Source organism: Vombatus ursinus, unplaced genomic scaffold (genome assembly GCF_900497805.2).
Source record: "Vombatus ursinus unplaced genomic scaffold, bare-nosed wombat genome assembly UNPS02014811.1, whole genome shotgun sequence".
In the NCBI taxonomy this organism is placed as follows: domain Eukaryota; kingdom Metazoa; phylum Chordata; class Mammalia; order Diprotodontia; family Vombatidae; genus Vombatus; species Vombatus ursinus.
In genome coordinates this window covers 9203560-9218314 of record NW_020954589.1, presented here as the reverse complement: position 1 = coordinate 9218314, position 14755 = coordinate 9203560, and the positions used below count along the sequence as shown (strand labels likewise).

Sequence of the window (14755 nt, the reverse complement as noted above, 5' to 3'; positions counted from 1 at the left end):
GTGTGTGTGTGTGTGTGTGTGTGTGTGTGTGTGTGTGTGTGTGTTTGTATACCCAGCACTTTAGCATCTGGCCACCCACAAATACCGGACCAGAACAGAAACAATTGTTTTTCCTTGATTGATTGTACCTCAATAACAACATTTGAGACTGTCTCGCATAGCCTCCACTACAGTTCAAGCCTTCAAAACATCTCACCTCCTGAGATCATAGGACCACAGAGTCAAAGCTGAAAGGGACCTTAGAAGTCGTCAAATCCAACCCTTTTACACAGGAGAAGACTGAGGCTAGAAAGGTTACAATGACCTGCCAAAGGTAGCATGCAGTTACCATGTTAAGTGTCTAAGTCAGAATCCAAACTCAGGTCTTCCTGACTCTGTCCATAGCTCTATTGACTATAACCACCTACCTTTCTCTCTCTTTTTTTGGCAATAGGGGTTAAGTGACTTGCCGAGGGTCACACAGCTAGTAAATGTCAAGTGTTTGGTCTGAGATCAGATTTGAATTCAGGTCCTCCTGACTTCAGGGCCAGGGCTCTATCCACTGCACCACCTAGCTGCCCCCTACCTTTCTCTTTTTCCAGCCTGTATTTCCAGCCTCTTGCCCCTCCAATCCTTTCTCCATACACTTATCAAAATAATTTTCCTAAGGTACAGGTTTGCCTGCGTCTTTCTCTACTGAAAAACCTACTGCCTCCTGTTAAATAAAAACTTGTTAGCCTACCATTTGGAGTCCTCTGTATCGAGGCCCAGCCTTCCTGTCCAGATTTACTTCCCATGATTTCCCTTCTCATCTTGGAATCTTTATTTTCCTTCAAGACTCAGCTCAGTTGCCACCACATGGGAGAAATCTTTCCTGATCTTCCTAATTGCTAAGTGTTTTCTCCTCTTCAAATTCTCTTGCATTCACTTATCAACCTATATGTCATCTCCCCCAATAAAATATAAGCACCCTGAGGGCAGGAACTGCTTTTTCATTTTTGTTGTTCAATCCCTAGCATGTATCACAGCGACTTACGCATAGCAAGTATTTGATAAATGTGGAATTACCTAACACATCTTTGCACTCCCTAGGGTGAATTTACCTAGATTGTTCCCTGGGGATAAAGCATACACTATCTGTCCCTGAATTTCTCCTTAAGGACTTTCTGACCTGATAAAAACTACCAGCACTTGCCCTATGCGGTCTAAATATTTGAAAAGCTAGGTTCTCTACCACACCACAAACAGGAGTTATTGTAGGCCTTTAGCAAACAGTAGGTACTCAGGAGATACTAAGAGTTAAGTCTGGAGTGGCCTGTGAGAATGGGCCAAGGGTGTTAAGGGTGCAGAGAATCAATCCTACTATGTGGCAGGCACTGTGCTAAGCACTGGGGATACAAAAAAGAGGCAAAAGACAGTCCCTGCTTAGAATCTAATGGAGACATATATATTATGACATTAGAATGAGGCTGCTGGGGCAGTAGGTATGGTAGGCAAGAATCCTCCTCCCACATACATTCTCCATAGGAAAGTTAGAAAGGGTCTTTCCTTGGGGCCTCTCTACCTAAAATCTAAATTATCAACACTCCCCCTCCTCCATTCATTCAAATCCAATGGCAGAATTCAGCCGGTTTGCTTCTTGTCCAGCCAATGGATGTGGCCAACCCCTTCCCTCATTGCGACCATGATCTCAGGCCCACCTGCCCAGTCCAATGTATGCAGTTCAACAGGAGAAGGCCCAGCCTAGGCCAGACTGTGGAAATCTGAGCCCCTGCGTCAAGAGCCAAAAGGAAGAGATTTCTGGCTCTCCAGTCTTTCTCCACACTCAGTCTGGTTGGGACAGGCGAGGGCTGGCTTTCTGCATGGGCCCTATCTAAATCTGTTCTCTAAGACTGTCAAACAGAAGGACTCCCCCTCAGCATCAGAAGGCACTGGAATGAGCCAAGGTCATGTCCAAAGGGTCAAAAAACCACAGGGAATATGGAGGAAAGGGGAATGGAAAGCTTTCAGAACAGCAGAAGGGAAGCCCCTAGCTAGGACTCAGAAATAATAGTTCATAGCTTCGGAGTTAGAAGGACCACAGAAAGATGGTCATCTATTGCAAGCCCGTTTATTTTACAGGTGAGTCAACTTGTCCAACCCCATCGCATTTACAGGTGAGGAAAGTGAAGTCCAGAGAGGTTGAGTGACTACCTTTGGTCACACAGTGAGTAACAGACCCAGGATTTGAACCCAATTGCTCTGACTTCAAATCTAGTGTTCCTTCCATCATAGCAGGCTGCCTCCCTCCAAAGACAGCCAGGCAGTTCACCCATGCAGGCTCCCTCTGGCTTTTCTCCATGGAATCAGGGACAAGGTGCCACTCCTCTGTGCTTTAAGACCTCCAGGGGTAGGGCAAGGACCTCTCCCCTGACTCCCAGGGGTCAGAATTCCTTCTTACATTTAGCCACCACGGGCAGCCCTCTCTGATCTGTCTCTCTGATTGCTTCAGCCTCCAGACCTGCTTTTGTCTGCTGTTGCTACCAAGATCAGGATTGCATTTTCTGGCCTCCCAAGGAGGGGGGGAGGTGCTTTGGCCCCACCTAGCTTCTAACGTCTCCCTCTCCCAGAGCAGGCAGGCTTGTCTCCCCTAAAGCTCCCTACTACCCCGCAGTAGGATCCTGCTCCTCCTTATCCACCCCCTCCCACGACTCCTCATTCTCCCCCTTTCTCCCCCCCTCCCTGCCCATCACTGAGTTAATGTACAATCTTTGACAGGTACTCTAATTAACTAGAAGTCTAATTGACCCCTTCAGTTAGGGGAGTGGGGTGAGGAAGTGGAAGGAAAACAAGGCCTGGCTGAGAAGAAAGAGCACTAGGTTTCCAGGGTCTATTTAGACTTCTGACCACTCCCCTGTGCCTACCCCTGACCTCAAGTACAATGGAAAAGGCACAGAACTTGGGGTCTGCAGCTGGGTTCAAATTGTCCCTGTGGCTTATTCCCTTGGTCTGGCTCATCTGTAAAAGGAGGAGGTCAGTCTCAAAGAGCTCTAAGGTACCTCTCTCTGTCTCTCTGTCTCTGTCTCTCTCTCTCTTCCCCTCCTCCCCCTCCTCCTCTGTACCCTTCCCCTGTACCTTTCTGTCACTGTGTCTCTCTTCTCTCCTTGTCTCTGTCTGTCTTTCTATATCTGTTTCATCTTGCCTTGTACAGTATACATGATTTCCAATCCTCCTCCTCATAAGGCTAAATAGGGCAAAGGTTCTTAATCTGAGGTCTACAGATAGGTTTTAGAGGATCAGTTGACCTTGGATGAGGAAAAAGTTCCATCTTTATTTCAATATAACTGGATTCCTTTTTAATCCTAATGCTTTTTTTTTTTTAGGCAATCAGGGTTAAGTGACTTGCCCAGGGTCATACAGCTAGTATCCAAGGCCATATTTGAACTCAGGTCCTCCTGACTCCAGGACCACTGTTCACTGTGCCACATAGCTGTCCAATCTTAATACATTTAAAAACAATATTCTGAGAATGGTTTCACCAGGTTGTCAAAGGGGCCCACAGCACAGAAGAGATTAAAAACCCTTAGTCTGGTATGAAAAACTCTGGCCTTGGAATCAGGAGCACCTGAGTTCAAATCCAGTCTCAGACACTTAACACTTAGTAGCTGTGTGACCCTGGGCAAGTCACTTAACTCTGATTGCCTCACCAAAAAAAAAAAAAAGAAGAAAAAAAAAGAAAAAAGAAAAACATTGACCTTAGAGTCAGAAACCCTAGCTTGAAGTCTGCTCTGACACTACATGACCTTGGGCAAATAAATTTTTTGGAACTTGGTTCCCTCATCTATAAAATGGGGATAAAAATATTTGTACTATTTACCTCATAGAGCTGATGGGGGGAAAAAAAAACCTCTCGTAAACTGTTATGACAATGTTGTAAAGACAAACAACTTTGAAAGACAAGAATTTTGATCAATGCAATAACCAACCATAATTCAGAGAGAACCAGTGATGAGGCACGCTACCCACCTCCTGGCAGACAGGTGATGGACTCATGCCACAGAATAAGATATACATTTTTGGATGTACTAATGAGAATTTTTTCCCTTGACTATCCATATTATCCATATAATTAATAATTAATATTAATTATCCATATAATTAATAATTAATATTAATTATCCGTGTAATTAATAATTAACATTAATTAATTTTCCATATTCATTATAAGATTTTGGTTTTTCTTTTTCTGAATCAAGGGAAGTGAGGAAAAAAAAGAAGTGCCTGGTAGTTGAAAAAAAAATTTTTTAAATAAATTTTATAATACTGTGAGCTCTTATCATCAGTACATAATTAATGAGCATCTAATATGAATACTGTTCTAGGATAGGCCCAGGACCCAGCAGCCACATGAGATATGACTGTGAAGTTAGAGAAAAACTATCTCTCCCAAGGAAAAGACCTTAGAGACCACCTAGTCCAGTGGTGCTAAACTCTAATAGAAACAGAGGCCATTAAATCATACATAAGGATCCCTTTAGGCTACATGTATTGACTTAAAAAACCATGTACTAACATTATTGATGTTTTATTGTATTTTATTAATTTTGTTAAATATTTCCCAATTACATTTTAATCCGGTTTCAGACATTACAGGGGATGATTGTGGGCTACATTCGGCCTCATGTTTGAAACATCTAATCTGGATGTAGAAACTAGGGACTTATGAGGTTTAATGACTTGTCCAAGATCACACAAATGGTAGAGTTGGGATTTGAACTCACACCCTCGGATTCCAAATTCAGCATTTTTTTCCACTGTCTCTCCCTCCCCCCTCCTCCCAGCAATTGGTCCTAGATAGGACCCTAAGCCTTGAACACACCCTCTTTCACTTGGTTTCAAGCACTTGTTGGGGTAGGTCAGAAGGTCACTGGCTCCCTTCAGATCAACATTTGCCCCAGGGCTTCCTCTTAGGTTCAAAAGATTCCTCAGAAAGGAACTTTCCTAAGAGGAGTGGGAGAGGCCTGGTAGTTAACTTTTGCTTAATAAATGTTTGTTTATTGATTGAATAATCCCCACCATTCTCTCTTTTCTCTCCACTAAGGGTACAGGTAGAACTACAGAGGTAAATCAGGGAGAGGGAAGAATAGGAAATGTATTTTCCTAACAAATTAGACAATCAGAGAGATTCCAATACCTCTGAATCCCAGCCTTGGGGGAGGGAGTGGGGACAGGAGTGGGGCCGGGGAAATGGGGCAGGTGTTTATAAGAAGGGCTAGGTTTCTGAATGGAAAGTGCTTCTCTCTACAGAAGGGATTGAAAATGGAATTTGGATAAGGGAAATGGGGACTGCCAACAGGCTCAAAGCTGGAAAGGACCTTAGAGGTCATATAGTCCAACCACCTCATTTGACAGATGAGATAAGATAGGATTGCACAGAGATTCTGGGCAAGTGTGAATCTGTGGGTCGTGCTCCTGGGGAAGAGGAGAGGGGAACATAAAGGGTAGTTAGATTTAGAACTAGAAGAGATGTAGATACTATTTAGTCCAAATCCCTTATCTTACAGAAGAGAAGAAAAGAAGTTAAGGGACTTGCCCACATTTACAAGGGGAAAAAATTTCAGAGCCAGTGTTCAAAGCTGGCTCAGATGATGGCAAATCCAGTGGTTCCTGTCACTATTCCAAAGAGTTGTGTTCCCTCAAAAGCCTCCCAACTCCAGAGATTAAAGAATCAGGGTTTAAGGGGAGGGGGCACAGAGTAGCTGTGAAGCCACCTGATGCCCAGTCAGCAATGCCCCTGCAAACAAAGCAAGGTCTTGTACCTGCTCTCCTTAATTCTAAGTTCTGGGTTCCAGTACTTCCTTTCTCTCTCTATCTCTGTCTGTCTGTCTGTCTGTCTTTCTGTCTCTCTTTCTCTCTCTGCCTCCCTCCCCCCCTCCGTTTGCTTCCTAGACAATAAGTAGATACAGCTGTTCATCCACCTCCATACCTAGGGGATTACAGTACAGAATTAATTAATGTTTGCAAAATGCTCAGGGAGACCCAGGGGGTGGGAACCCTGAGGCGCCAGGTGAGTGCCAGACTTGTTGACAGACTCTGCCCGAGAGGAGGGGCTTTGGGGAGAAGGGAAATGGGGGAGAAGGGAAGAAACAGGATCGGCTAGCTCTCAATAATGAAAGGGGGGGTGTATAAAAAAGTCTAGGAAAGTGGAAGTGGAAGGTTAAAACTTTTAATCATTTGGATGCCCCAGTATCGGGCATAGAATAATAGTTTCACAGCTGGTAAGTACCTTAGAGACTGGTCCAAAAGGAAGGAATTCGAGAAAAAAGATGCTAGGCTAAGAGCCTAGCTGGTCAGTGCTACCCTGGAGCTGCCCAAAGGATCTGAACCCACTGAGGGGCCCTTACTCACATCCTTACTCCAATCTAGCACCATAAAATCCTCTTCCCTGGGACCCCCGACCCACCCTTCCTTCACCCAGCTGCAGCTCAAGCCTTGTATTTCTTTCATACCTGGGGAGGGAGTGAGGATGGGGCTTAGGAAGAAGGGGTCAGTGTCTTTCCCTTTACCCTCTCCTGTAGGGGAAAGGGGAGCCAAGAAGAGCTGAGACTCCGAAGGAGAGCAAGAAGAGGGGAGCTGTAACAGGGGCGGGGGACAACCAGCCAGCGCCGTCAGGGCCCTCGCCTACTACCTGAGCAAACATTCACTTCCTTTCTCAAAGAAAAATATGCAAGTATTTCCATCTTTCCCCCACCCCCTCCTAACAAACCGGGGGCAGCCGTCTCTGAGTTCCGAACTGCTTGGGACTCTCCGTCGGTGGGCGTGGGGAAGGAGGGGCACTGCCCACAACGAGGACAAGGGGACCCGCTAGCCCTCACCCCGTCCCGGACCAGGTCCTCACTTCTTACTTACCCTAGAGTACTGATGAAGCCATTGACCGAGCCCTCGGCGTACAGGGAGACGATGTCCCCAATGTGGAGGAAACTGGACATTTCGTTCATGGCTGCAGGCAAGTGTGTAGCCTGGGCACCCGAGGGGGCGCACTTAGAGAGGGCGAGGAGTAAAGAGCTTTTCAGGGGGGCGGGGAGGAGCGCACCCCCAACCTCGGAGCAGCACGGTCAGCTGTGACCAGGATGGGTTCAGCCGGAGAGTAGCGCGGGCGGAGGGGAGGGACGCGTTATGCCTGGAAGGCTGCCCCGAGGTCTCCACGAGCCCTCCAGCACTCCAGCCGAGCCCCTCTACTGCCCTCCCAGCTAGCTACCTGCAATGGAGGGAGAGCAGGAAGTCTGGGGCCGCCACACACATGCAAATCCAGCCCTGGGAGGCGGGGAGGCCACACCCCAGCTCACCCCACACCCCCCTCTCCCCTGCTGAGGCCAGCCAGGCTGAGCCCAAGTCAAAGCGAAGGAAGGTGGAGGGACAGGAGACCCTGCTCCCCAATCACCCGAGCTGGGAAGGGACCGAGACGTGGCATGTTCCCGCTCCCAATTACTCTGGGGCCCTACCCTCCTGCCCAGATCCCAGACCACAGCCCGGGGGCTGTAAACGAGGTCCTGGGGAGGAGGGGAAAGGGATGGAAAGGAGCTGAGAACTCCCGAACTGAACACGCAACTGAAGCAATCCTGAATCCATCCGAAGACCCCTTCCCAGGGCGCACCCACCCGGTTGCGCAGTAGGGTTAGTGTGAACCTTCTCCCAACCCCTAGTGCTGGTTCAGATTTCCAGCTGTGGAGGAGACAGCTCCGCTCCCTAAATCCACAATCTCGGGGCGGGGGTGGAAGGTTGGAAGAATTGTGCTGTACCGAGTAACAGGGGTGGGGGCAGAAGGCACTTTCTCCTGCTGGAAGTATCGGTCTGGGGGAGCCACAGGGCTCTAAAGGCGGAAAGAAGTCAGCACACACCTCCCTCCCAGTTTCAACTCTTTCCCTCTCATTTTGTGTCTAGCGCCCAAGTGGGTGCAGGATCTTCCTATTTCAGGGCAGTCCCAAGACTGCTTCGAACGCACTCCCTTCTCCCGCTCCCAGCCCAGCACTGTCCCGCACCGCCCCAATGTGTAGGGCGTGCTGGTCAGACCCCTGTAAATCACTTCATTTGGTAAAAACCTGAAAAGGCCTTTCATTGCAAAATAAAGCAACAGGGTGGGTTTTGTTTACTGCATTTTTCTTTCCTCTCCGGATTCCTCTACACAAAGCAAAAAAGGATCCAACTTTCGAATCTGTTCAGTTTCTCCCTCTCCTAGGAGCGGGGTGAAAACTCCCTCAATCCTAATTCCCCAACTCCTCCCTCTGCCCCTGTTCCCCGCCCCCACGTTCTCTCTCTCTCTCTCCCCCCCTCTCTCTTCCTCCCCCTCTCTCTCTCTCTCTCCCCCTCCCTCCCTCCCTCTCTCTCTCCCTCCTTCCCTCTCTCTCTCTCCATCCCTCTCTCCCTCTCTCTCCCTCTCTCTCCCTCTCTCTGCCTCTCTCTGCCTCTCCCCCCCCCTCCCTCTCCCTCTGTCTGAAAACTACTTTTGCTATGTAGTATTAATGTGCTGCAAACAATGAAATGGGTGTCGCACAAAACCCATGCACTGCAGAGTTCCTGCCCTCCGGGATAGAAGGCAGAAGTGCTGTGCGAGAAAGCACATACATACACAAAGATACACATATTCTCGAACACACATACACACACGTGCTCGAACACTCACAAGTTGGTGCACCACGCACTCATACAGTCGCTCTGTAGAGAAAGCTTACAATTAGCTTTGTTTTCTGTACTTCGGTGTTTATTTTCCTCTCTTATTTGACCTCCAGAGGCTCGGTAACTACTAGATGGGTGACATTCCCCAAATTCACTTCTTCCTGCCCCCGGGAAGGCTTACCTACAGCGAAAGTGGGAGCACTGGGGGAGGATTCTGAATGAAGAAGAGGATAGGTGGAGGGGCTAACCCAGCGTTTCTGGACAGCTTGGAAGGAAGCTCCCTTCCATAGGAGGGAAGATGAAGGCGAGGTGGTGAACTGGGGAAAGCCTTTTAGAGGAGTATCCTGCTGAACAAAGACTGTCAGTACTCGATGGGAATTTAGATATCATCTAGTTCCACCTCCTGGTTTTACAGATGAAGAAACTGAGACTGAGAAGTGGAAAATGATTTTCCATTGCCTTTGGTCCCAGAGATAGTCAGTGGAAATCTGGGACTAGAACCCAACTCCCAGTTCAGTGTCTTTCCACTTTGCCAAGTTGCTCCCAAGGTCTTCCTGTTCTAGATTTGAGATTCAGGCACTTGGGAGTTTGGGTTACCCACAGGTTCAGCTTTACTAAAGCAGAGAGTAGTATGGCCACTTGGCCTTCACTGATGCTATATCAGAGGCTGGGAAGCCTCTTCCAAAAAAATGTTTCCCTCATTGATTGTCATTGTATCTAAATCCTGTTTCCAAATGTCAGCCTTAAGATGACAACTTCAACTTTGGCAGCCAACCTAGGAGCAAGATCCTGTAGAAATGGCACACTAAAGTGTCTTCTCAGATTAGGTGGGGCCTAAAATCGGAGGCTATAGGTAGGACTTACTTCTTGGTTCTGGGTACCACTAAAGGTATTTGGGTAGAGAGGGAAAGGGGGAGAAAGGAGAGCCTTGTGGGAGACATTAAAAAAAAATCTTTTTTTTTTTTAAATGCAATATAGTAGACCAGACAAAATGTTGATATTGGAACCAGGAAATCTCAGTTTGATTCCTAGCTCTGGCCACTAACTGTATCATCACTTCCTCCTTGAAAATTTTTCTGATTCCTCTCACCTCCATTCCAGCTAGAATTGATCCCTCTTTCTCCTCTCAAGTCACTTATCCTTCTCTAATCAATCAACAAGTATTTCTTAAGAACCTTCTGTGTGCCAGGCACTGTACTAGGCTTTGCCAATACTAAGACAAAGAATAAAACAACCCCTCCTAGGGACAGGTAAGTGGCGCAATGGATAGAGCACCAGTACTGGAGTCAGGAGGACTTGAGTTCAAATCCAATCTCAGACCAGACACTTCACACTTACTAGCTGTGTGAACCTGGGTAAGTCACTTAACTCCAACTGCCTTGCAAAAAATAAAAAAAAAAAACCTGCTGAGAAGAAGTTTATATTCTAATAGGCCAACCTACGTTTATAACTATGCAGAATAAATACAAAGTCATTCAATGTAAGGTAGTTTGGGAGGGAGAGCATTAGGTGACTAGAAAAAAACAGATGATGCTTATGTTACACCTTAAAGCTTTGAAGAGAGCAATTTTGTGAGGCAGAGGAAGAGCATTCTAAGCATGGGACACAGCCAGTGCAAGACATCGCAGTGGGAAGTAGGAACAAAGAGGCCAGTTTTTCTGGATGGCAGTGTAGGAGGGAGAGTAATGTACAGTGATGCTGGAAAGATAGTTTGGACCTGGGTTGTAAAGAACATTAAAAGCTAAACAGATGAGTTCATATTTCATCCTGGAATCAAGAGAGAACCACTAGAATTTAGAGAGCAGGGGGAACACATGGTTATATGTACACTTACAGAAAATCACTTTCGCAGTCATGTGGAGATCAGACTAGAATGGGGAACAGATCTGAGGCATGGAGCCCAGTTAGGAAGCCATTATAATAATTTAGGTAATAAAGTGATAAGGGCCTGAAATAATGTGGTATTTGTATGGAGAGAAAGAAGGGTTTGGATGTGGGGGATGTTGTAAGGATAGAAATGGCAAGATTTAGCAGCTGGTTGCATATGTGGGGATAGGGAACATAAGGAATCAAGGATGACACCAAGGTTGCAAACCTGGAAGACTGCAAGGGTGGTGGCGCCCTTGATAGAAATAGGGAAGTTGGTAAGAAGAGTGGCTCTGGGGGAAAAGATAACAAGTTCTCCTTTGGTCACGTTGAGTTCATGATGTCTTCTGGACATCCAGTTTCTTTTTAAAGATATTTTAAATATATTTTTATTTATTTTCTTCAGTATTTCCCAAGTATATGTAAAAAAAATTTTAACATTCATTTTTTAAAATGTTGCATCCCAAATCCTTCCCCAACCCCTTCAGAAAGCAAACAATATGATAATGATTATACATGCAAATTTGTACAAAACGTATTTCCATATTAGCCATGTTGCAAAAGAAAACACACACACACAAAAACAAGAAAAATATATTTTTAAAGTGTGCTTCAATCTTCACTCAGAGTTTATCTGTTCTCTCTTTGGAAGTGGATAGAATTTTTCATCATGGGTCCTCTGGAAGTTGTCTTGGATCATCGTCTTGATCAGAGTAGCTAAGTCTTTCACAGTTGATCCTTGGCCATCCAATTTCAAATATCCAATAGGCAGTTAATGATGCCAGATTACAGTTCAGAATAGACTAAGATTGGAGATATAGATATGAGCATCAGCAGCACAGAGATGTTAGTTACACCTAAGAGAGTAGATGAGGTTACGGAAAGATGTAGAAGCAGAAGAGAAGTAGGCTTAGAGCCTTGAAGAACACTCATAGTTAGGGGGCATGATATGGACCATGAACCAGGAAGAAACTGAAAAGGAGCAGTTAACCAGGTAAAAGGAAAACCAGGAGAGAGTAAGTAGTGTCACAAAAGCCCAGAGAAGAGAGAATATCCCCGAGGAAAAGGTGTCCATAGTGTCAAATATAGTAAATAGATTGAGAAGGATGAGGACCGAAGTGGGGGGAAAAAAAACCTGATTTGACATTAAGAGAGACTTGGTAACTTGGGAGAGAGCAGTTTCAGTCAAGTGATGAAGTAGGAAGCTAGATATCAAAGGTTTGATAAGTGAGTGTGAGGAGAGGAAGTGGAGGCAGTGAGTAGAGACAGCCTTTTCTAGAAATTTGACTGTGAAAGGGAGGAAGATATGGGACAACTGTAGGGTTTAGTTAAGGTTTTTGTTGTTTTTAGGATGAGGGAGACAGACATTTTTGAAGGCAGTAGGAAAAGAATTAGTAGATGGAGAAAGGGTGAGGATTAGAGAGGAGATAATTACAGTTGCAATCTGGTATTAAGAGATAAGGGAATTCTAAGAAGGATCAACATGGATGTTGAAGACACTTCGTATAAAAGCAAGAGTTGGAGAGGACAGGAAGATGGTAAGCCAGGAGTTGAACTCCTTGAGAAAGGAGGGAAAGTGACCTGGGGGAGCTCTCACTATCTGAATTGGGTGTAAAATGTCTGACACTGTGAACATCAAAGGAGGACAGGTTTCTGAGTGAAAATGGTAAGAAAAGAGTCTGAAAGCAGCTGTGGAGAGCCAAGGTTCTCCAGCTCCTGCTCTAGGACCAGTGACTTGGGGGTTGTGAGTACGACCTGTGACGGAGAGCTGGAGATACAGTGTCATGGGAAGCAGGAATGGAGCCAGCCAGGTCTCAGTAAGGGCTAGTAGTTGGAAGGTTAGTAAGAGAAAGAGGACTAGGATGAAGGGAAGTTTGTTATCAATGGAATGGAAATTCCTACAGGTGAGGTGGAAGGGGTGAGCAGGGTTGCAGTAGGACATGAGTAGGTTTGAGGAAGAGAGGGATGAGAGAACAGGAGGTGAGAGGTCAGGATTGTTTGCTCTTCTGATATCTGTTTATCCCACTCTGATTTGTACTTTAGCTATTCACAGACCTGTCTCATCTTCTGATTAGGTGTAACAATTTGAGGGCAGCTAGGTGGCATAGTGGATAGACCACTTGACCCGAAGTCAGGAAGAGAAGTCTTCCTGAGTTCAAATCTGGCTTCAGACACTGTGTGACCCTGGGCTAGTCACTTAACCCTGTTTGCCTCAGTGTCTTCATGTGTAAAATGAGCTGGAGAAGGAAATGGCAAACCACTCCAGTACCTTTGCCAAGAAAACTCCAAATGAGGTCATGAAGAATAAGACATAATACTGCTTTTGAACTTTGTTTCTCCCCCAGCATCTGCATGGTGTAACATACATCATTGCCACTTTTTTATGTATGTAAATTATAACAAGGAGAAATAGCAGGGTTGGAGAAAAATAGATCAAGCATAAGGAAAGGAAGTTATGTGTCAGGTGTCTATTACACGTTGATTAGAGGTCTAGGAGCTAGGGAGCTTCTAGGCTAGAAGGATGGGGAAGATAAATAACTTATACTTTCCCTCAGAGGCATGTGCTGGTTACAAGGAAAAATCACCTAACATTTAGAGGCTCTTTTGGCTTTTTTTTTTTGTACACCCAGCATAGTGCCGGGCACACAGTAAGTGCTTAATAAATGCCTACTCCCTGAGAGAATGATAATACAAACTCACCTTTCTCCAGCACCTTAAAGTTTGCAATGTACTATGGTTATAACTGGAAGAGGAGAACAGGCAGGCTCAATTGCCCTCAGGAAATTGCAAAGCCCCATTTAATGACCCCAAACTTCACTAAAAAACTAAGTCACCTCTTTTTAATCCCAGTATTCTACTAGTAATGTATATGGTGGCAGGTCATAGAACACAGTGATCAATAAACATTTATTAAGGGGCAGTTAGGTGGTGCAGGGAATAGAGCACTGGCCTTGAAGTCAGGAGCACCTGAGTTCAAATCCAGCCTCAGACACATAACACTCACTAGCTGTGTGAATCTGGGCAAGTCACTTAACCCCAATTGCCTCACAAAAAAAAAAAAAGCATTTATTAAGCATTTACTGTGTGCCAGGCACTGTGCTGGATATTCAAAAAAATAAAGCCTCCACCCTCAATGAGTTAGCAATAATAATCCTATAAATAAATAGGTACATTCAAGATAGGTGTGTACAGAATAGAAAGAAGATAACCTTAGAGGGGAAAGTTCAAATGACCAGGGAGGAACCAATGTCCACAGTATTAAAGATGAATTTGGATGGTGGAGAGGTACATGATGTGAGCGCTTTGCAGCAACAGCAAATTTACCAACAAAAGATGTCATGAAGGAAATGGATGAGTGACAAAAGAGGGGTTAGTGGCATAGCAAGAAAGACAACAAGTGGCCCATCAAAATGCCCCCCTGGCATCTTCACAGTGGCACCCAGCACCCCACTCCAGTTGGGTGAACTCCCTCCCAATGGCCAACTCATGGGAGGACATGAACCAGTAGATCCCTTTGAGTATCCCCAAAATAATCCGATGAGGTGGCTGGGGTTATGATTATCCCTATTTTATGAATGGGGGAACTAAAGCTCAAGGAGATAAAAGTCACTTGCCCAGGATCACCCAGCTAGCAGGTGCTAGAGACAGAATCTGAACTCAGATCTTCCAGACTTCAAGTCTAGCATGCTTCCCATCACACCAAGAAAAGACAGATTGGCTTAGAAAGCCAGTCTTTGACCCCTTGGCTTAGGTGAGTGTCATCATTGGTGCGGGGGGGCTGTGAGGGATGAAGGTGGGTTGTGGGAAGTGTCAGTTCTAAAGTGCTACTCTTCTTTTTTTCCCCACTTAATAGTATTTTATTTTTTCCAATTACATGTAAAGATAGTTTTCAACATTCACTTTTATAAGATTTTGAGTTCCAAATTTTTTTCTCCCTCCCCTCCCCCCTCCCTAAAACGGCATGCAATCTGATATAGGCTGTACATGAACAATCATATTAAACATATTTCCATATTAGTCATGTTGTGAAAGAAGAACCAGAACAAAAGGGAAAAACGTGGTCATCTTCTCCTTCCCTCCTCATGTCCTGCCTGCATTCTTCCTCTATTCACTCTGAGTTTCACCTCATTGGTCATGCTGTCTCTGCTTCCCTCCCCATTCACCCCTTCTTTTCCCTGCCTACAGGGCTATCCTGGTACTCCCCTTTGGGGTGCTAGTGGGCTTAGATTTGCTTTTCCTTCCCTTTATCCCCAACAGC

At 45.5% G+C, this 14755-nt stretch overlaps 1 protein-coding gene across 1 annotated transcript in view; it reads right to left on the bottom strand.

Moving 5' to 3' along the window:
- ITPR3 (inositol 1,4,5-trisphosphate receptor type 3) overlaps positions 1–7225 on the bottom strand; it is a 127957-nt gene extending 120732 nt beyond the window's left edge. Inside the window, exon 1 of the mRNA XM_027876434.1 lies at positions 6868–7225. Within this exon, the coding sequence (XP_027732235.1) occupies positions 6868–6956 (89 nt within the window). The 5' untranslated portion in view covers positions 6957–7225. The remainder of the gene's footprint in view (positions 1–6867) is intronic.
- Positions 7226–14755: the final 7530 nt, after the last annotated feature.